General features: G+C 40.7%; 1 protein-coding gene across 7 annotated transcripts in view; it reads left to right on the forward strand.

The window, feature by feature from the left end:
• The window catches only part of PEX5L (peroxisomal biogenesis factor 5 like), a 227116-nt gene that overhangs the window by 82346 nt on the left and 123200 nt on the right, over nucleotides 1–21570 (forward strand). Inside the window, exon 2 of one of the 7 annotated variants that reach the window (XM_046003225.1) lies at nucleotides 2815–3106. The exons of the other annotated variants lie outside the window; for them this stretch is intronic. Coding sequence (XP_045859181.1) covers nucleotides 2990–3106 — 117 coding nt within the window. The 5' untranslated portion in view covers nucleotides 2815–2989. The remainder of the gene's footprint in view (nucleotides 1–2814; nucleotides 3107–21570) is intronic. 7 annotated transcript variants of the gene reach the window in all.

Below are 21570 nucleotides of genomic sequence, written 5' to 3' on the forward strand. Positions count from 1 at the left end.
TCTGGGCACTTGGTTTCATTTAATCTTCATGGCCATCTTAGCAGGCAGGTAAGAGAAGCCCAGGTACCACTGAGGAAACTGATTCACAGAGGCTGGTCCCTTCCCTGTATCTTTCCGCAGGCAAGAGCCTGGATTCAAATTCAGATCATTCACATTTCAAAGCCCTTCCTCTTTGTGCTCACCAAAGGACACCAAAATCAGAGGATGGGGGTGGGAGAAAACCACATAAAAGAGTGAAGTGGGGAGAGGTAAGGTCTGTGGCCAACTAGCAAATGAGCACCCAGATGGGGATGTTCAGGTATTTTTCAACATTATAGGTTCACAAGACACATCTAAGTATACACTGAATTGGCAAGTTATAGGCCACAAGCTTTTAAGCTTTTTTTTTTCTTTTCCAATTTTGGAAACTACCAAAGTCATATAGTTTCACTCTGCAACCACATAGAAAAAGAAGAGAACATACTGGGTAGACGTCGAGCAGTAAAGTGGAGATGAATGAGTGCTCGCAGAAGGAGGAGTGTCCTGCTCTGAGCTGTCTAACAGCCTTCCCGTCAGAGCTGCCCAGCAGACCAACTGGCAGCTCTGAAGCTGTGCTTTGCACCAGGAGAACAGGGCACTGAGCTAAATAAAGACCGCAGCCCTCCAGAGAAAAGGTTTCTTTGCCTGGATGGAAGGTACGCTTCTGTCGACCATTTGCCGAGCCTCCAGTAGGTGCCATGCAAGGTGCTGGGAACTGTCCCGATGCAGAACCCTCATGGAGGCTGCTGTCATAGCCAGCCGGCCATCATGCTAAGAAGTGTATAAACCTTATTTTTTTTACTGGTATCATAACCTGGAGAAGTAGCTGCCATTAATCCCAACTAAAAGATTAGGATATTGAGATAGAGAGGTTGAGAATGTTGTTCAAGGACACAAGATAGTAAGTGACCGAAAGAGGACTTTCACTGGGATGAAGTCTGTGCTGTTAATGACCGTGCCAAATATCCTCTCCCTCAGTGGGGATACCAGCTTGGAATCGTGAGTCATCACTCAGGAAATCTGTCTGAGCCCTGGTGTCCTGGTGCTCAGGCTTCAGCCCGTTGCACACTGTCTAAACCATATCAAGGAAAAAACAACCTAAGAACTCCCATCCACCAGCCCCTTCCTGGTTACTGGGGATGTGATACCCAGATTGCAATTAACTGGTTTCCATCTAGTAAGAGCACAAGTTGCAGGTTATCTTACACTTACTTGTATTCTGCTGTGTCTAAAGCAGACAGTGAGACAAGAGATTTTCTGAGGGAAAGCACAGCACAGCTTTTCTCATTCCAAAAGTGACTTTGAGGTTAATATTACAACAAAATATCAAGAAATGAACATATCGAGATGCAATCTTGCTTTGTGAAGAGGATGTAGGAAACTTAAGAGATCTGCATTTAAGTCTTGATTCTGTCATTTACTAGTTTTGTAATCTTGCATTTTGTTTCATTTCACTGAGTTTCTGTTTCTGCATGTATAGAAATGAGGCTTGCAGAGTGTTGTGGGGAAACACATTGGTATATCATAGGCGCTCAATTAAGTGTTTGTTTTCCATCCTTGAATAATATTAAGAAAACTGCAAAAATTACCTTAAAATGGGCATAAATTGAAATCTTATAATATTTACAAGAATTGGTTTACAAACTCAACACAGTAGGTGATATGATCATTTTAAGAAACAAAGTTAGTTTTGCAAAAAAAAATGTTTATTGAGGGCCACTGGGGTGGCTCAGTCAGTTAAGTGTCTGCCTTCAGCTCCAGGTCATGATCTCAGGATCCTGGGATCAAGCCCTGCATTGGGCTCCCTGCTCACGCTCTCTCTTTACCTCTCAAATAAATAAATAAAATCTTTTTTAAAAATGGTGATTGAGGGGTGTCTGGGTGACTCAGTCATTAAGCATCTGCCTTCGGCTCAGGTCATGATCCCAGGGTCCTGGGATTGAGCCCCGCATCAGGCTCCCTGCTCCGCGGGAAGCCTGCTTCTCCCTCTCCCACCCCGCCTGCTTGTGTTCCCTCTCTCTCTGTCAAATAAATAAATAAAATCTTTTAAAAAAATAAATAAGTAAATAAAAATAAAATTGTTGATTGAGCTGGTTGAAGAGAGGGAGAAGGAAAAGGGAAACTGACATTTATTCAGCTCCTGGTACATGCCGGGCCATGCTAGACCTTTCCAGATGCTTCATTGAATCCTCACAACAGCATGGTGAGATAGGCAGTTTGATCCTGATTTGATGAACCCTAAGACTGGGAGGTGAAGAAAACTGCCTGAATATCCAAGACTGGATTTGAACTGAAGTTCCCAGACTGCCTGAGCCTTCTCGCAGGGACCAGAGAGTCTTTTGATTCTTGCTGAAGAGAAGTTTCTTCTTAGGAGGCTGGGTCGAGTATAAACCTTTCATCTTCTGTGCATCTCTGAAGCCAGCAATCTACTGTCATCTGATTTAATAGTTGCTCTTCCAACAGAAACTCCTGTGGGCACGCATTTCAAAAATTTCTGATGTATTCTCTCTACTCTCTAAGGTTTGGGATAATTTCTGGTGAAAGGTATTGATATTCTGATCTGTTTTTTTTGTATGGAAAAGTACTGTGGGTGGGTCATCCATGTTCTAATTGTAATCCGAGTGGCTGTAAGTTTACAAACTTTCTCCATCATGATCGTGCCTTTGGGAGGATATATTCTTCTGGAAAGTTTTTAAGAGATCCCGTGGAAGTGAAGCATCTCTTGCTCTAAATATTTGAATTACCCAGCTTTCCCTGGAAGCTTCATTTGGTCCCGCTTCCTTCTGCTCTCCCCAGGAAATCTGAGAAGTTGACATAGAAAGGAAAAAGGAGATGGAGTGGAGTTGGTAGAATCAAGCATTGTGCTGAGAATTGTGACTGAGCCCTTCAAGAGACCTTTGTCTGACTCAAGCATCTAAGAACTCAAGCCTTGTTTTCCTTTCTCATATACGATGACAGCAGTGCGCCACAGATGTCACATGCTTTGCGTGCACCACCTCATCTGTCTTTTTGTGATTCTTCATGTGGTAAAAGAAACTCTGCTCCCAGAATTCAGCTTGCATTCAGCTTCCCAGAGAATTCGTTTCCAGTGAGTAGACACTGAGTTTCCATATCTAAATGCTATAGCAAAGATTTAGACTAATTGAACATGCGTTTCTGTTCTCCTCACAATAATTTACTGCAGGCTAATTGTTACACATTTAAATACTTTGAACAAATGAATTAAAAGCCAGTTTTCATCTTCATTCTTCCAATTTATTAGATGATTTCATTTTAGGAAATGAGAAAGTAGATGTAATTCATTTTGCATCAAAATGAGCAATTCACTTATTTATGCAAGGAATAAGTATTAGCTTGGCTCTCTCTGTAGTAATAGATGGGATGATTTGCTTCCCCCCTGCCAAGGTGACCACTGGGCACACAGTGAGTGCTCATGCCATACAAATGCTGATGGTGGAAATGACTTAATATAAAGATATCGCTTTAAATCCAGGGCAACCTTCATGTACCATTAATAGAAAATTAAGCATGGTTCTAAAGGTAAATATAGTTTAAAAAAATTAATTCTTGTAAAGTGCTTCAATTCTCCAAATATGTTGTTGGTGTACATCATTTGATTGTTACACAACAACTATGGATGTCAGTGTTATTAGTATCCTCACTAGACCAACGAGAAAACTGAAGTTCAGATGACATTAGTACATTGCTCAAGGACATACAGCTTGTAAGTGATAGAGTCAGAACTGGAACCCAGGCCTCCCACAGCCAAAATATTATGCTCTTTCTACCACATCTGCTACAATTAACATTAAAGAACAGAATGGGGGAGAGAAAGAGAGGTCAGCCTGAAAGCTGCACACTTTGGTTGTTTCAGCTCCTATCACAAGAGGCAGCCTGGCTTGAGAGGCTAAACCAGGGTGTAGTACCTAGAAGGCTGAGTTGAGAGGTGAGCCTTGTCCCTGCATATCGTCTTCCATGTGTGTGCTCTGGAGAAGGCAGGAGCCTGGGAGGGAACCACCCATCTCGTGGACCTGGGCAGGGAGAGAGAACATGGTCTAGCTGAGGACCAGAAGATTCAAAAAGGAGGAGACTGGACTGCTCTCAAAGGGGCCCTGGGCATGCCAAGAGGGAGTGGTCAGAAGCTCCAGCCCAGCCAGATGATCACTGGTGATCCCCGGAGGGCTGCTCTTGTTCTGACCACTATAGACCCATCCCTCTCCCAAGCAGCCTCAGGATGCGCATCGCATGGGGAGTGATCCTTCCCAGACTCCACACGCAAAGTGCTCTCAGTCAACACATCAGAAGTATTGGCCACAGAGAGGAATGCTCAAAGGAAAAATGTGGCCTTTGATTGCTTGGAACCATACCGAAAAGGCTGTCACAATTATTTTCAGTCTCGCAGCCACTTCCTGAGAGGATTCCATAGAGTAATAGATGTATTTACAGCAACAGTTTGTTGTAAAAAGGCAGAGTGAACCTTAGATGTACATCCTCTTCTACCTAGCAACCTTCTTTTTGAAATAACTGGTTAATGATCTCCACTACTTTCATAGGGAGAGCTGTCCTGTTCCTACAGTTAATATAAACTGTCAAACAGACTAAGTTTTCATTTCTTTTTATAGATTTTTGTAGCTACCCTGACTCCCCTCTTTCCTACCAAGTTAACTGGCGTTGTAGCAAGGGCTTAAGATTTAGCACTCACAGACCAGGGTTCAAATCCAGGCTGGGCTACCTATTAACTGTGATTTTTGAGCTGATAACATCTCTGATCATCAGTTACTTCATCTGTAAAAAATGGGGGATATGCTACCAACCTGATAGAGTTGAGAGAATTACGTGAGGACAGCATGTTAAATGCTTACCGACGTTATACTTAGTGAGACAAGCCAGACACAAAAGGGCAAGTAGTGTACAGTTCCATATATATGAAGAACCTAGAGTGGTCAGATTCACCAAGACAGAAAGGAGGATGGTGGTCGCCAGAGGCTGAGGGAGCTGGCAGTGGGGAGTTCGTATTCCATGAGGACAGACTTCCAGTTTGAGAAGGTGAAAAATTTGCAGAGATGGATAATGTTGATGGTTGCCCAACACCATGAACGTACTTAATGCCCCCGAACTAGACACAAATGGCTACACAGATATGTTTTGGATTATGTATGTTTTACCATAATAAAAATAAATAATTTTTTTAATGTTTGCAATAATACTTGGCAAACAGTGAGTAATAAATGATAACTTCTAATCTTCTGTCCGACTATTTGCATACGTCTATCATATGCCATGTTTCACACTGTATTTTATCCACTGTGTCTGTCACTAATGTTATACTTCAATGTCCCTGACTGTAAAGGACCACTGAATCTATCTTATTCATCTTTCCTGTCTCCACAGTGTCTGGCACATAGTAAGCACTAATTAAATGGTTTGGGAAAAGAGAGAAAGTTGCTAAATGCCCTTCCCTCTTATCTTTTGCATCTTAAAATCACCAAACACAGTAGTAGGTCAGTTATTTCTCTCGGGTGCTAGGAGATCATTACTTGCACTAAAATAATGAGCTCACACTACTGTACAAATGTATTAGGTTTCTTAATCTTTAATAAATGAGAGGGAAATTTCTCTAAATGGGGTCTTTGTGGATTGAATCCATGTTGTTCTTAAGAAGTTATATCTTGCTCTAAAAATCCAGGCAGAACAAAATGAAGCTTAAGGTTGCTGTTCCTTTAAAGGTAAATGAATACTAAATAGAGTTTAACTTACCTGCATATAATCGGAGCCCCACAGGGTCCAGTCTATGTATAGTGTCATTTCAGGGAAACAATGGCCAGATGTCGTAGCTTTGGAAAATACTGTAGATCATTAGTGTAGTTTCCCGACATTGATGATTGAGGGGTCCCACAGCACCTCACACAGTAAAGCATCCCAAAGCTTTCTCTGCATCTCTTTCCCTCTTATTAAACTTTCCCACTATCAGGAGCTGCTAACATCAATCCCCCTCTCCTGTCTCTCTCTCCCTCCTGCCCTCCCTTACCTCCCATCCCCTCCCCCATACTTTGTTCTCATCCATCTCTGCTCAGCCATGCCCAAAGTCCAGGCCCCTCAGACTTGACCATCCCCTCTATGGTAGTCCCTGGGAAGCTGGTTAGGTCCCCTGCTCTGACAAGAACCCAACAAGAATTGGCATGTGTTCCATCCCCCTCCCTGGAATTCAGTGAATAAATTTAAAATTCTGCACCTCGAAAAGCTGGAGAGTCCCAGTGCCAAGCATTTCTGGGCTGCACTGCTGGAGAACTAATTGGACTATGATCATACCACTCTGGTTTTCTTTTTTTATCCACCCTCCTTTTATAGGATGATAAGTTGATAATAAATTCTATAAACTCATTCTTTTTCTGGTAAGTGCTTTCCAACATTTTCAGCTGTGCACCATGAGATCCTGCTCTTCTTGGGCCACTCTCCAAGGAAACTCAGCTGGCCATAGTCCTTCCTGTGCCCCGAAGCTACCTGGTCAGCCCTGGCCCCACAGTAATCTCTTCATGGCTCATGGGCATGTTAGTGGGTTGCTGGACTCTGGGTGATGAAAGAAGTTGAGGCACATGAATTGTCAGCACATCAGACTTCTCTGCACTCTTATAAATGAAGGACCTTACTACGTTTTATGTTCTAAGGTCTATTCTAGGCCTAAAAGTCTATGTGTCTGTAGTTAACACAGAAAGGCACATGCATTAGAACCTAATCCTCAGCCTTCACTTTCTTCGAACCTCTTTTTTTTTTTTTAAAGATTTTATTTATTTATTTGACAGAGAGAGAGATCACAAGTAGGCAGAGAGGCAGGCAGAGAGAGAGAGAGAGAGAGAGGGAAGCAGGCTCCCTGCCGAGCAGAGAGCCCGATGTGAGACTTGATCCCAGGACCCTGAGATCATGACCTGAGCCGAAGGCAGCGGCTTAACCCACTGAGCCACCCAGGCACCCCTGAACCTCTTTTGAAGCTATAATTTCCCAAAATCTAAGTTTTTTTTTACTCTCATCTGAACCCTCTAGACTATTTTGCTTTAGTTTAAAACCTCATGGACGACCATCAATACAGATCACTGGGCCCTACCCTCAGAGTTTCTGATTCTATAGAGAATTTGCATTTCTAACAAGTTCTTAAGTGATGTACGTGCTTCTGACCTAGGGACCACATTTTCAGAATCACTGCACTAAGAATCTCAAGAAGCCTTTACCGACAGTATTCAGTGAAAAGTATCAATCATGTTTTTGAAGTATCTTTATCTCAAAAGATGCCTACTTAATCAAAAATCATTTTCCTAGAACAGAAAATAAAACAGAGGCCACATAGGAAACTTAATTTTAGGACAAGGAAACTGAAGTGTAATTCCTAGGTACAATGGATTTCCCAGTGGAATTCAAATGGTACCACATCATGGGGCAGAATTCCAGTAGCACAAAACGGCATTTTCCTTAGTCCTGAGCCATTCACTAGACCAGGCCATCTGTTCAGAGCTCATATCCTATGATCCCCATGCATAAAACGCTTCTGACAATTGCTGTATCGGAACTTACCCACTAATGCAATAGAGGAATGCACACTGAACTACAGAGGAGATTTCAGACTGGGGTCTAATGCTTACAACAGGCCCACATTGGTCTCACAATCTGTGGGAAGGAGCAGTTGCAGGTCCCAGGGCATTTACAAGATGCAGTGTGCCATGCAAATCAGTTTCAGAAATGGAACAGTGTCTTCCAAAAATTTGAAACACTCTTATAAAGGAATTTGAGCTTTTAGCCTGCCCCTGCATGTCTTCCTCGAGGCATGGCTACCTTAAAAACGTCTTTCCCCACTTAAAGTATTCACCTTTCCTTCATCGTGTTGCTCTGTGGTATTCTTTCCCCCAAACTCTTCTTTTGTGTAGCTGTGTTAATGAACCTTCAAATGCCAATCTCAAAGGATACAGTTTTATTAAACACATTGTTTCCTTTACCCACCAAAGTGTTAAATGTTGGTTTAGAGGTTTGAATTCATCATGCTGATCTAATTATACTAGACCACTCTTGTTGAATCTCCAGAGCAACCAGATTTGAAGGCCTTTGGTGTAGAGGCACAATTTTGAAGGGGTTAGCAGATTAACAATCTTCTAACTTCTCATCCATCGAGTTGGGACTGCGCAGGTGCCTCCTCTGGTGTCTATGCTCCCTTGAACCTAGGGGGAATAGGATGGTCAGTTAGCCACATTTTAATAGGCAAAAGGAGGGATTTTTCCCCCTGAATGTCATGGGCAATTTCATCTCTATGGAGCCTTACTGAAGAGGGCTCCTCCTCATTTTTATATTCACCTCTGCAGACTTTATCCCAAAGATTTTTGCCTCTTCCGAGTCAATCTTCCTGATGTGAAGGAAGTCATCTGATGCCGTCTTTATGTGGTGGTGGTGAAGCTGGTAGAGGGACGGCAGGCGGAGGTGGCAGAGACGGTGCTATTGGTCTGTTTGGACAGGGTCAGGAGGAACTAAGCAAGCTAGAACTAGTAGATGTCACCCTGCTTTTCAGATGAGGAAACTGAAGCCCAGAGAGGAGACCGCGTTTTCATTTCACACAAGAGAAGCCTTACCTTCTTGCCTCCTTCCTGTTTCAAATGTACGAAACCGGGAGATGTTGGATGGCCCTGGGCAATGAAACTAACGCCCTTGAACTGAGATTCCAGAATGACCAAATCCTCAGAACTAGGTGTTCAGGAACACTAAGGACACCCTGCTTCTTCCAAGCCGAAGAGCTGGCCTGATTTTCACCTCAGCTGGTAATATATGTCTTATATCCACGGCAAGGGCGAACCCAAAGCCTAGACTCTGTGCAGCTGAGACTTGCTTATCAGACTGGTGAACACACTGGGCTTTCCTGGAGAAGACAAAATGGAGGCGATGGTTACATAAAAGGAAGCCAGGGTTGAAAATCTGTAAGTGTGCTTGCAGGCAAAACTGAATGCTTAAAAAATGCTATTTGGTTTTTTTTTTAAAATAAACTTTCTCTTTTAGAATAGTTTTATATTTACAGAAAAACTACTAAGATAATAAACGGAGTCCCCATACACTCTGCACTCACTTTCCCCTATTGTTAACATCTCCCATTTCTATGGGGCATTTATCACAACTAATGAAACATTGGTTCTTTAGTGCATTACTATTAACTAGACTCCACATTTTATTTGAATTTTATTAGTGTTTCCCTGAAAGTAAAACAATATGGGTTTGGTTTTTTGTTGTTTTTTTGTTGTTGTTGTTGTTGTTTTTTTTTACTATCACCACATTGTAAACACCATCACACAAGAAGCTCAAAGATCCTGGGGGTAGCATCTACTTTTATGCATGTCCTTTATATTTCTTTTATCACCTAGTATATAGTAGGGGCACAGTAAGCATGCATTGGCTGATCAAATGACTATAATATCCCATGGATTCCATTTTAATACATAATAATGCATTCAGTCCAGTGATCATTTCAGATACCTGGAGTTTAACTAAGTAGGGAAACTCATGCTGTCATGCAAGCTGTCAAGGTACTTAAACTTTTATTTTCAAAAAGCCCAGTACAGGACACATCTCAGTGCTGAAAACAGTGCCTGTAGCCATGGATTATGGGTTAAGCCATCTCAGAGACAGCACAAGAGAGAAAGGTTAGTGGGTCAAGGATCCTGACCACTCATCCTGATCCTTCTCTTTGGTGACTAGACTCCAGAAATGTACATGACACCCTGTCCCTTCTCCTGTCAAGGGCGCATAACTGCGTCCAGCCCTCCTAGCAAAGGCCTCATTTTTTTGGTAGTTAAGCTTCCTTTGCAAATTGAAGGTTTTCCTGAAAGTTACCAGAGCAAAATTAGGTCACCTAAAAGGGACAAAAAGGGGAAAATCATTAGACCCAAAACTTAAATTAGAAACTAAAAGTAACTCCTTTTGACTCGGTAATAACAGCTCACATTTCCTAAATGTCAAGCACTGTACTGAGAGGTTTACTAACTCACTTTATCCTTAAGAACCCAAGAAGTAGGCTCTTTTAACAGACAGACACTTCTTTATCTCCTTCTTACCCCACATGTTCAAATGAGTCGACGTCCCATCTGAAATATATTAGCATCTTTCATACTGAAAGATGGTGAAGTACCTTGCCAATGTGTACACCTGATTCCATAATCCTGAAAATAATGGCAAAAGAAAGATATCGGCATTCAGAAACGATTTGGCCCAGCCCTACCACCTTCACTATGCAATTCCCTTCCTTCTCATCGTCTCTCTCTCTCACACACACACGTACGTATACAAGCACAGATGCACACACAAGTGCACATACGATAGATGGGCCACCACTATAGCTCTCAAATAATTTGTTCTGTCTGCTTTAAACTTTAATGGGAAGAGAATCCATAGCTTAACTTTAAAAAAAAAAAAGGTGATGCATTTCCTCTTACTAAGGGCTTATGATTGTAAACACATCGCAAAGAGAGTTACTATTGTAACTTAGGGCTCATGTAAGTCTTTTTACCTCAGTAGTCTCCCCCACCAGCTCTCCTGCCTCCACATACACAATGCTTTGTTAAAAGTAATTCTTGTATAATAAGAAAATCAGAAAGGACTTTTTAAGAAGCTTAATTTCTCTTCTGGGTTTGATTCACAGACAGATTACTTCTGCCAAAATCTGGTACTTTGCTATCCAGAATGCTTTAAAATTGACATCTGACCATTTGTAATGTGGGGAACACACAAACATAACGACTCTTTAACTTATGAGACTGTACTAGTAATAAAATAATGTTTATAAAAAGTACATTAATTCAATCAAATGCTACTACATAAGACAATGTTTTAGAGATGGTAGTTCCAAACAGAGTATCAGTTTTGCCCCTTTTGTGTTCTCAGCAAAAACCCACACAATCGCAGTAAAAAACAGTTTATGGAATACAAGTTGATCTTAGATTCATAATACTATTTTCTAATTAAATAATTTTTATTTGTTCTATGTTGTGTCAATGAGAATGGAGTAGAGACAATACAGACTTCAAAATCAGATGTAACTAAATCAAATTCCAGATCTACTATTTAGGAATTTCATTTTTACTAGGCAAGTAGTTCACCTCTGACATTGAGAGACCTCATTCACCAAATAAGCATCATAGGGCCCATCTCATTGTGTCGTTGGTGCTGATTAATTGAGACATTTTGTGTGAAGGTTCTTAATGGTGCATGATAGATAACAGAGCTTCATAAATGCTAATTCTCACTGCCGTTCCTTCTCCCTAAATAAGCTGGTTTACTCAACAGACATTTAACTTAATTCCCGGTTAAGTACACACAGCTTTCCTAATCTTCCTCATATTTATATGAGGAAAATTTTATATATATATATATAAAAAAAATATATATATAATATATCACATATATGATATATGGAGAGAGAGAGAATGAGAGAGGGAGAGAAAGATCCTGCCATAGCCTCTTGCACAGAAATGTGCTATATATAAATGCAAATTTCACTCAATGCAAATCCATATAGGATACTTCCAGAGTAGCAGCTCTTCATGTGCACAAATCCTATGCCAACCAGCTCAGTCTGGAGGGGCTGGTGCAGACTGGATGTGAAAGCAAGCTGGCCAGGGCATCTGCTGTGCTCATCAGTTGCCAGGCTGGATTTGGCAGATCTGCCTAGCTGGTCTGGAAGGATAGTCCCTTCTTTTGTGTCTCATTAGGTCCTTCTGAAAACTGGAATAATCTTCCCAGATAGAGAAGTGCTCTTCTTCCATCAGGCATGTCCAAATGGGCCACAAATCAAACTCCCGAGTGTCACAGAGTAGAGGGAACAGACTGCTCTCTAAAGCAGTGCTGCTCAAGGTTGTCCATCAGTACCACCTGGAAGTTCATTGGAAATGCAAATTCATGGGCTCCCCGCAGACTTACTGAATCAGAGTCTCTGGGGATCAGGCTCTTCAGGGACTCCGGTGCTCATGAAAGTTTAATATGAAGGAGAACTACATTCATTCAAGAATGTTTTCTAAGCATCTACCACTCTCCCCCTCACTCACTTGACCCCGGAACACAGGCCTCCTTGCTGGACCCGGACATAGGAAGAAGAAAAGTGAAGACTTGAACATAATGAATTAGAACTGTTAAAATTCTACCTGTGTCTTATCAACCTTTCTGGTTCCAAATTTCGGACCATTCTCCAGTTTCTGTTAAAAACTCACTTGAAGTGCTTGCCTTTTAGTAATAGACATTTCGCTGGTGTTGAAATCAGGCTTCTCAGAAGAGGGGATTGCGCCATGCTCGCCTGCCTCCAGTCACTTCATCTAGGACAAGCTCCCTGGTGCCAGCAGTAGCAGCATCAGCTGGTGCCACGGGTGACGGCTCGCACGTGGAAGGCACATGTGCATGGAGCAGTTCTCCAGCAGGTGGCCACAGTCATTTCCATGACTGGCTGTAGATTTCCTTGTCACAAGAGCCACTGGTTCCATGAGCGGGAAGAACACACCCGATCCAGAATAGCCATCACTGCTGGAAACAATACAAGATAAATGTGGATCAAAGTCTGAGGTCATGAATTATGTCATCAAAAGTGTCTTTATAAAACAAAGTTAAGGATATAAAAGGAGCTGAAAGTCACTTTTATTCTTCCAATTTGGAATAAGAATTACATTAAATTATATTTGACACCCTATCACTTGTGGCTTTTGAAACATCTTAAATGTCTTTGCCCAATGTACATTCTTCAGACTGTCATAAAGCAGAATTTGGGAAACAAAAACATATGCAACTTTGTTTCATTGAAAATACAAAGATAGGTCTTTTGTTTCTGGGGTTTTTTTTTTCTAATTATAAATCTTATACATGTTCATGTATAAAATTCATGCAAACATAAAAAGCAAAAAAAAAAAAAAAAGCTGCTCAACTTTACCATCCTGAGGTAACCATTTTCAACATTTTGGAGGTCACCTCCCTGTAATCACACACACACACACACACACACACACACACACACACACACATTTACATAAATATGATCATAATTTACTTGAGATTTTGAACCTCATTTTTCCCTTCCTCCTTATGTCCTTGAATTCTTTAGATCTTGGTAAATATAGGTATGATTTATATTTTTAACAATTACATAGAATTTTGTTTTTATGGGTTAACACAATGTAAATGACTCATCCCAATTCACAGACTTTGGATAATTTTCATTTTTCTGTAACTCTAAATAGTATTGGGATAAGCATTCTCATATATGGACATCTTTGTACTTTTCAGATTAGATCATAAATAACATGATACTATTGATAGAAGACTGTACGGGCTTAAAAATTTGATTCTATCAACAAACTTCCCTACACAAAGACTATGTTAATTTCCCTCATACTGACAGTGTATGAATCTTATTTCCCTATACTCCAGCCAAAAGAGTGTCACTCTTTATCATCTTTGCCAATCTGACAGACAAAAATTGACATCTCATTTTTATTTCTTTTTCTTTCATTACAAGTGAAGTTAAAGAAAATTGAGTTTAAGATACATGTGAACTCAAATGAATATTTCAGAACCCCTCCGATTAGCATTTGAGTTCATTGGACCATGCTGTATCCAAGGAATTTTTCATTTATAAGCTTGCAAATGACACTTCTTTGAACCTCTTTGGAAGAAAAACACATAGCTAGTTTCTCTTAGAAGAAACAGATAAGAATGATTTAAATACATCATAGCATACGGCTTCAGGCATCTCATTTTCTAAGATATTTTTAATCTTGAAAAAAGTATTTGGGGAAAAGTCATCCTTTCCAATGTGATTCTATCATTATAAATAATTGTCAAACGTGATTTCAAAAACCAGACTGAGAAAAAAATGATAGTCAGGAAGTCTGGGTTCTGTTCTATGTTTACCACCAACCAGCATGGTGACCTTATAAAATTGACTTCACCTCTATAGGCCTCAGTTTCCTCCTCCAAAAAATGAAAGTGGTCAAATAGATGTCCCTTGAGGTCTTTACAGCCTACGATATGATAATGACCTGCATTCTAAGGAGAGTAGCTTTGCCAACCCCTTCATTAATAGTTCCCAACCCTCGCACTAATATACTTCTACCCCTCTATCCTGAGCATGACGGTAGATATTGAGCTTAAACCTTGGTCAAATGTAAATGATCTGTTTTTATTGTGGTTACATTAATCTAGATAATTCAGAGAAATATACCTTTTGTTTTTTCTTATGTATATGTGCATTTGTGTTGTGTGTGTGTGTTCAGTCATTCATCTCTCAAACATTCCTTGAGCTTATACAGCAAGATAGTACTAGACTACTAGAATAAACAAGACAAAAAAAAATTCCCTTCCTCAAAAATCTGAACATCTAGTGAGGAAGCAGACAAATAAGCAAGCAGGTATTGTCTGAAAGAAATTTTGAAGTTATACTTAAATAATACCATTTCTTTCTCAAAAATCACATTTTTATAAGATGGCATTTCCCTTTTCTTCCATTCACTGCACATATAAAAATGATGAAAAGTTTGAGCAAGCATAGAATGGCTTCTGGGGAAAAAAGGAAAAATCCAGGCCTTTCAGGGGGGTTAAATTTTCCACTTTGAATGACAGATCCTAATATTTCCTTTTATTTTAACCACTCAAATACTAAATAACTTACAAAGTATTTACCCTTGCTTACATCCAAAGCCGGGTGTTTGGTCCTAGTAAGTTAGAGAAAGGCCAGATGTAGTATAGAACCTGCCTACCAAGACAGGACAGGTCTTAGGAGCAGAGCACATCCATAGGAGACTCATACAGGTAGGAAAAGCACCATGTTCACGGGCACCAGGAATTCCAATTGCAATTGACACTAATGGCCAGCTTCCTGAGGTTCTAATAGATAGGCAGAAACTAACATTTCAGAACCCAGAAGGCGTGATAGTAGCATCCCAGGAAGGTGGCATTTGACAACTGAGAAATCATTCCATGTACAGCAAGTGCCTACCTACAAAGCTTGGGATTCAGCTAAACTTTAAGCTGCTAGGAAGGAAACTAGATATTGTCTAGAAAGAAAAAGTTTATAAAAAGCCATGGATAATAGAAAAGATCTACTGAGAAACTCCGTTTCATGACCTAATCCCATGGTCCTCACACTTCAGCATGCTCTGAATCACCTGCAAGGCTTGATAAAACCCTGATTGCTGGACCCCACCCCCAGAACTTCAGAGTCAGTAGGTTTGAGTGGAGCTCAGGATTTGCTTTTTCAACAAGTTCCCAGGTGATGCTGATGCTTGGACTACACTTTGAGAACCACTGATGGAACAGATTAAGAAGAACTCACTCAAGGCTCAGCAACTCAGACATAGAAACTGTTTCCTGGTAGGGGTCTGGGAATAAGGGGAGTACCATGGAGCCTGGGGTTTTAGCTGTAACTATGTCCTGATCTGATGAGCAGTGATCATCACCGTGGGTATTCCCTGGGTAGAGAGACAACAATAGAGTGGGCAGGGGAAGTGTGACCCAAAGCTGAAGAATTACTTGGTCCTGGAACAGACACCATAGATAGGGTGTTGGGAAATACCCATGATCCCAGCTGTGGGGAGTAGGGAGAGGCAGAGGTAGCTTTCCACAAGAACTCATCACTCTCTCTTTGAACCAAGGGCTGTTGCTAGGTGCAGACACGTACCTGTCCTTCGTGTATACTTAAAAAAATCTGTATCTAAATTCTACTTGGAAGTATTAGATTTAACCCGCAGAAATTGCCAGTACTTAATAGCTTTTGCCTCACACACACAATAAAAGGACAATTTTATGAGGTTCAACCTAATATAAACTAGAAAATAAATGCAAAATTCTTTATACTTAACTTGGTTATTTTAAAAAATTTTAATGAAGAATCGACCCTTGGGTGTCCACATTTAGATTAAGCACTAAAGGATTTGAGGATTTTTCCACCACAAATTTTTCATCCTTGAAACTACTTTCAGAGACAGAGCCGATTCTGATCTGCTGCCCCCTGCTGTCAGGTGGGGAAGCAACCTGATTTTAACTGTACTTTGGAGGCAGAGCTATTAAAAAAAAAAATCAGGATTTCTAAAACATGTCACTCAGGATTATCCTTTGTTTCAAATAATCCTTGCCACTGCTTTTCCCCCATTATAAGATTATTAAGACTTGATGGGTTAAGTCATTATCATGTGATACCTACCAGCGTGACATATTTCCCTTTGGGATAAAACCTTGAGTCAGAAAAGAAGGTAGAATTACAGCTGAACTCAATAACTCACCCTAATGACAGGAACAACTGCTTACAGATTTCAGTCATCAGGCTAAAGAGGATATAGCGAAAGGTAATAGAATAAAGGGGCTTCAGGCCTGGATCTTGGGGATTTTGCTGGAGTGAGTTTGCATTTAATTACCTTCAGTAAAAACTGGGGATTGTGCTCTGGTGGTTTTGTTCTCCGTGTGATAAAACTGAGTGAGTGTATAAGCCAGTTCTAGTCCTTTGCCCTCGGTTCTTCTCTGTAGCAGCAAAAGGGACTGCTGGGATTTTATAAGAATGGCTGAGCTTTAGCTTTAACACAGAAAGAACTATGTGCTCCTGGTGGTAACTGATGGTTGCTTGTGGGAAATAATGAAAACACTTAAAGTCAAGCCAGCGTCAGTTGGGAAATTGAGATTGTAACTCAGATACACAACTGTTTAAATGCCACCCCTTCCCCACCCACCATTCGTTCTTAATTGGTTTGGGAGGCCACTCTACACACAGTTTCTGAAGCTTAGGCTTGGGAAGCTATGTGTCCCCATGAGGCCCTTTGCCCTGCCTCATGGTACTGTTGGCGTTTTCATAGTTTAGAATATGCACAGGCAAGTCTATTTGGTTTTGTGCTGCTAAATGCTGAAGGCTCTTACTACAGGTACTTAAAGTAGTCCTTAAAACGTTCTTCCTGTTTCCCCCCACAGGTTTAATTATATAATATTAAGGTTTGTGATTTTTGTAAGATAAAATTGCTGACAAAAATCTGAAAAATTTGTGATGTTATGCTTATTTTCTCCTGTCATTGCCTTGGGAGGTGAAATTTTTGAAAGTTTTCAAATAACAATTATAGCTGAGGTTGCTAGTTTTCTATCCCAATATCTTTCTTCCTTAGTAACATGCTCTAAGGGCCATAGATGGAGCAGCAAGTGAGGAAGCCAGGCTCTAAGCAGAGTCTCAGTCCCGTGGGAGAGACAGCAGCAAGCATGTAGAAAAATGCCCATGATTGGTAGTAAGTCCTATGAAGAGAACAAGTGCAAGATAGAAGGATAGGGAGTGATGGAGTGTAGGGGCCACTCTGAGGAGACGACTCTTGAGTTGAGACCTGAACATTAAAAGGAACCAAAAGGGTCTGGTGGAAGGCAAAAGGGACCGCAGCTGCAAAGCCATGGGGCAGGACCAAGTCTAGTTCTGATCCAAGACAGAAAGTGCAACCAGGTGCAGTGAGTGACGAGCAGGAGAGGGTCTACCTCAAGGTCGCAACGGTAAATGGGGTCCAGTCATGGTTAACTGGGGCAGAAGGCAGGGTCGTTATCTGGTTTGCCTATTCAAAATATCACTCTAACTTTTAAGATGACTATTGGGAGGGAGAGGGAAAACAGGGTATCCGTGAAGGGCAGTCCAGGTGAAAGATGAGAGCAGGGTAACATCGCTAATGCTGTTAAGAGGTCCTATTCAAGATTTATTTTGAAAGTAGAGTCGAGACAACTTGCTGATGGATTGGATGTTGGAAATGAGAGAAACGAGGACTCAGGGTCATTTCTAGGTGTTTGACTTGAGCAACTGAGTGAGAACTAGTGCCCCAAACAGGAATGTTAGAACACTCGGGAGGGGCCTTTGGAGGGCAGGGACTGGCTAGAAATCCTGTGTCAAGCTGGGTGTGCATTAAAGACATGCACTATACACCACAGAGAGAAAACAGGTTTCAGTATAATCCATCAGAAACCTCATGATGCTGACATTTTGTTCAGTAATTGTGTCTGTGCTTATATCCCGAGCTGTAATTTAATTATGTAAGAGAAGATTGAACCAGAATTAGAATAATAAAATCAAGTGCCTGAAACATTAATGCTCTTGTAAATATTGGTATAGTTTTTTGTTTGTTTCTGTCTGCCCTACAGTCAAGATAATTTTTCTCAATTTACAGATGGTGACTTTATATTGCTCCTGAAAAATATATAGCACTACATTCAAGGTTATTTATCATAGCAACGATCTTAAGAGCAAAAAAATAGGAAATAATCTAAATAGTTATTAATAAGATACCAGATAAATAAACTAAGGTATATGCTTACAATTGATTATTATATAGGTATAATAAAAATGAAGTAATTCTCTGTGTACTGACACAGAAAAACCTTAAAGATGTATTAGGTGGTAAAAGCAAAGTACAGAATAATTGGCATAGAATGTTACCTCTTGTCATTAGAAGGGTAGGAAAATGCAAATATATGTAATATCTGTGTTTGCTTGTCTAAGCATAAAGAAACTTCTGAAGGATACATAGAAAACTCCTTACAGTGGTTATGTACGGATGGGGCACCATGGATGGATGAATTAGAGAAAGAAGGATGGGGGTGGTGGGAGGAAGATTTTCCACTGAATACCTTTTTAACTTTTTTTCTTTTTTGAAACATGTAACATCTATTCAAAAAATTAAATTCACGAGAAAGAAATATAACATTGGGCCGAGTTCAAAGAATGTCCAGTATTATTAAAAACACACTGCTGCCAGTGAAGACTGTTTAAAGCCAGGCACTTCCTCTGGCCCCTTGTCATCTTCCCCAGGAAAGGGAAAGCTAAATTTCTAATGTGAGCTCTTCCATCTACTGGACTTCCCAATCCCATTGCAGATAGCCTTCCAACCTGAGTTTAAAAAGAGCCAGAATGGCTGTCTTCTAAGATGAAAGTGATAAGTAAGTCATTTTATTGTACTTGCTTGAATGCTTTCTTCTTACTCTGCCAAGTTTGGTGCTTTCCAGCCTTTCTTCTTTCATTCATTTATTCAACAAATATTGAGTGAGCACCTTCTATGTGCAGTGTACTGCACCATATCCTAAAATACAAAGATTAATCTAATTTTTATTGATTCTCCTAATATATTTAAACTATAAGGTGGCAAGGAATTAGCATCCTCTTTGCAGCTGCGGATGTTTCCATGGTCCTGAGAGATTCGGTGGCTGACCTGAAATCACACAGTGCTTAACAAGAGCAGGACATGCATTTGCCAGTTGGGTCTTGGAAGCAAAATACATTTGATTCCATTTCTTTTCTAGGTGATAATAGAGATCAAATTTGACTTTAGGAGAAGGTAAGATAAGGTGTCTCTTTTCTTACAGTGAGTGCTTGTCTACTGTGGTAAAAGTATGAAATACACGATTTATTCCAGCTTTGTCGTTAGGTTTGAAAACATTCATTCACTCATTCATCCATTCCAAAGACACTGATCCCATCCCAGGGGCGAGGCATGATGATAGGTGTTGAGGGAGGTATGAAGATTACTCAGATTTAGGTCCTGTCTCAAGAGGTGATCTAGTTGGTGAGTAATGGCATGCTCAGAAATAGCTAAAATACACAGCAGAAATGATCGGTGCCTTAGGACAGGTTCAGAGAGAGTTCTAAAGAGAGATATCAGCTGAGCTGGCAAGGCAACAAGAAAGACCTCATACCAGATCCCCAGGCAGAGGTCACCCTGATATGGTCTGGGTCAGAACAATCCCAGATAAACTTGAAGTCTGTGAAAACCTCCTAGTCTGAGACACTTCTTTACCCAGTGCTCCCAATGGAGGATGCCTCTTGATTAGATATGTGAACTTGGAGGTTTTTTCTGTGTCTTTGAAATACACCGATAGCTCTGATGCTAGTTTTGACATTCACTGCCTACTTGAACATGATGTCACCGACTAGAAATAAATATACCCCACGTTGTCCTGCAACTAAGTGAAATCAATAACCCATTAGTCCAATACCATAGATGAAAAACAGCTAGAAACGCCATTAAAAATAACTGCCAACACTTTTTTGGGGGGGGGTACTTTATTATTATTATTATTATTTAATTTCTTTTCAGCGTAACAGTATTCATTGTTTTTACACCACACTCAGTGCTCCATGCAATACGTGCCCTCCCTATTACCCACCACCTGGTTCCCCAACCTCCCACCCCCAACCCCTTCAAAACCCTCAGGTTGTTTTTCAGAGTCCATAGTCTCTCATGGTTCACCTTCCCTTCCAATTTCCCTCAACTCCCTTCTCCTCTCCATCTCCCCATGTCCTCCATGTTATTTGTTATGCTCCACAAATAAGTGAAGCCATATGATAATTGACTCTCTCTGCTTGACTTATTTCACTCAGCAGAATCTCTTCCAGTCCTGTCCATGTTGCTACAAACGTTGGGTATTCATCCTTTCTGATGGAGGCATAATACTCCATAGTGTATGTGGACCACATCTTCCTTATCCATTCATCCGTTGAAGGGCATCTTGGTTTTTTCCACAGTTTGGCGACCGTGGCCATTGCTGCTATAAACATTGGGGTACAGATGGCCCTTCTTTTCACTACATCTGTATCTTCGAGGTAAATACCCAGTAGAGCAATTGCAGGGTCATAGGGAAGCTCTATTTTTAATTTCTTGAGGAATCTCCACACTGTTCTCCAAAGTGGCTGCACCAACTTGCATTCCCACCTACAGTGTAAGAGGGTTCCCCTTTCTCCACATCCTCCAACACATGTTGTTTCCTGTCTTGCTAATTTTGGCCATTCTAACTGGTGTAAGGTGGTATCTCAATGTGGTTTTAATTTGAATCTCCCTGATGGCTAGTGATGATGAACATTTTTCATGTGTCTGATAGCCATTAACTGCCAACACCTTTTAAACACTATGCTTACCTTACTTTACAACAATTGCTTCTTTTAATCCTCACATCAAACTTCAAAGTTAGACACTAGTATTACTGTATCTAACATTCCGACCAATATTTCTTCTATGAAGAGATGGAGACTTAAAAGAGATTATGGATAGTCCCACAACTACTAAGGGGTAGAGAGCTGGGAGTCACCTCCGGATCTGTCTGATTCCAAACCCATGATCTTAAACACTGTGTTAGCGGTTTACAAACTTTAGCATGCATCAGAATCACTCAGAGGGCTTGTTAAAACACAGTCTGATACCTTCACCCCCTAGAGTTTCTGATTCAGTGAGTTGAAAAGGGGACCCACGAATCTGCATTTCTAACAAGTTCCCAGATGATGCTGCTGATGCTGATCCAGGTGCTGCATTTTGAGAACTACTGTCGTCTGCTACACTGTACCAAGGATAGTTTTTCCAGTGTTCTTTGGAGGAACTTGAACCCAGTCTCACTGAATAAATACTTATGCCAATTTTCCCTTTGTTGGAATAATCAAGAATTCCCTTGAAGTCTTTGAACAGACTGACTCACAGAGAATTTATTTTTTTAAAAGATTTTATTTATTTACTTGACAGAGAGAGAGAGAGAGATCACAAGTAGGCAGAGACAGGTAGAGAG

This window comes from Meles meles, chromosome 4 (genome assembly GCF_922984935.1).
Source record: "Meles meles chromosome 4, mMelMel3.1 paternal haplotype, whole genome shotgun sequence".
NCBI classification, from domain to species: Eukaryota; Metazoa; Chordata; class Mammalia; order Carnivora; family Mustelidae; genus Meles; species Meles meles.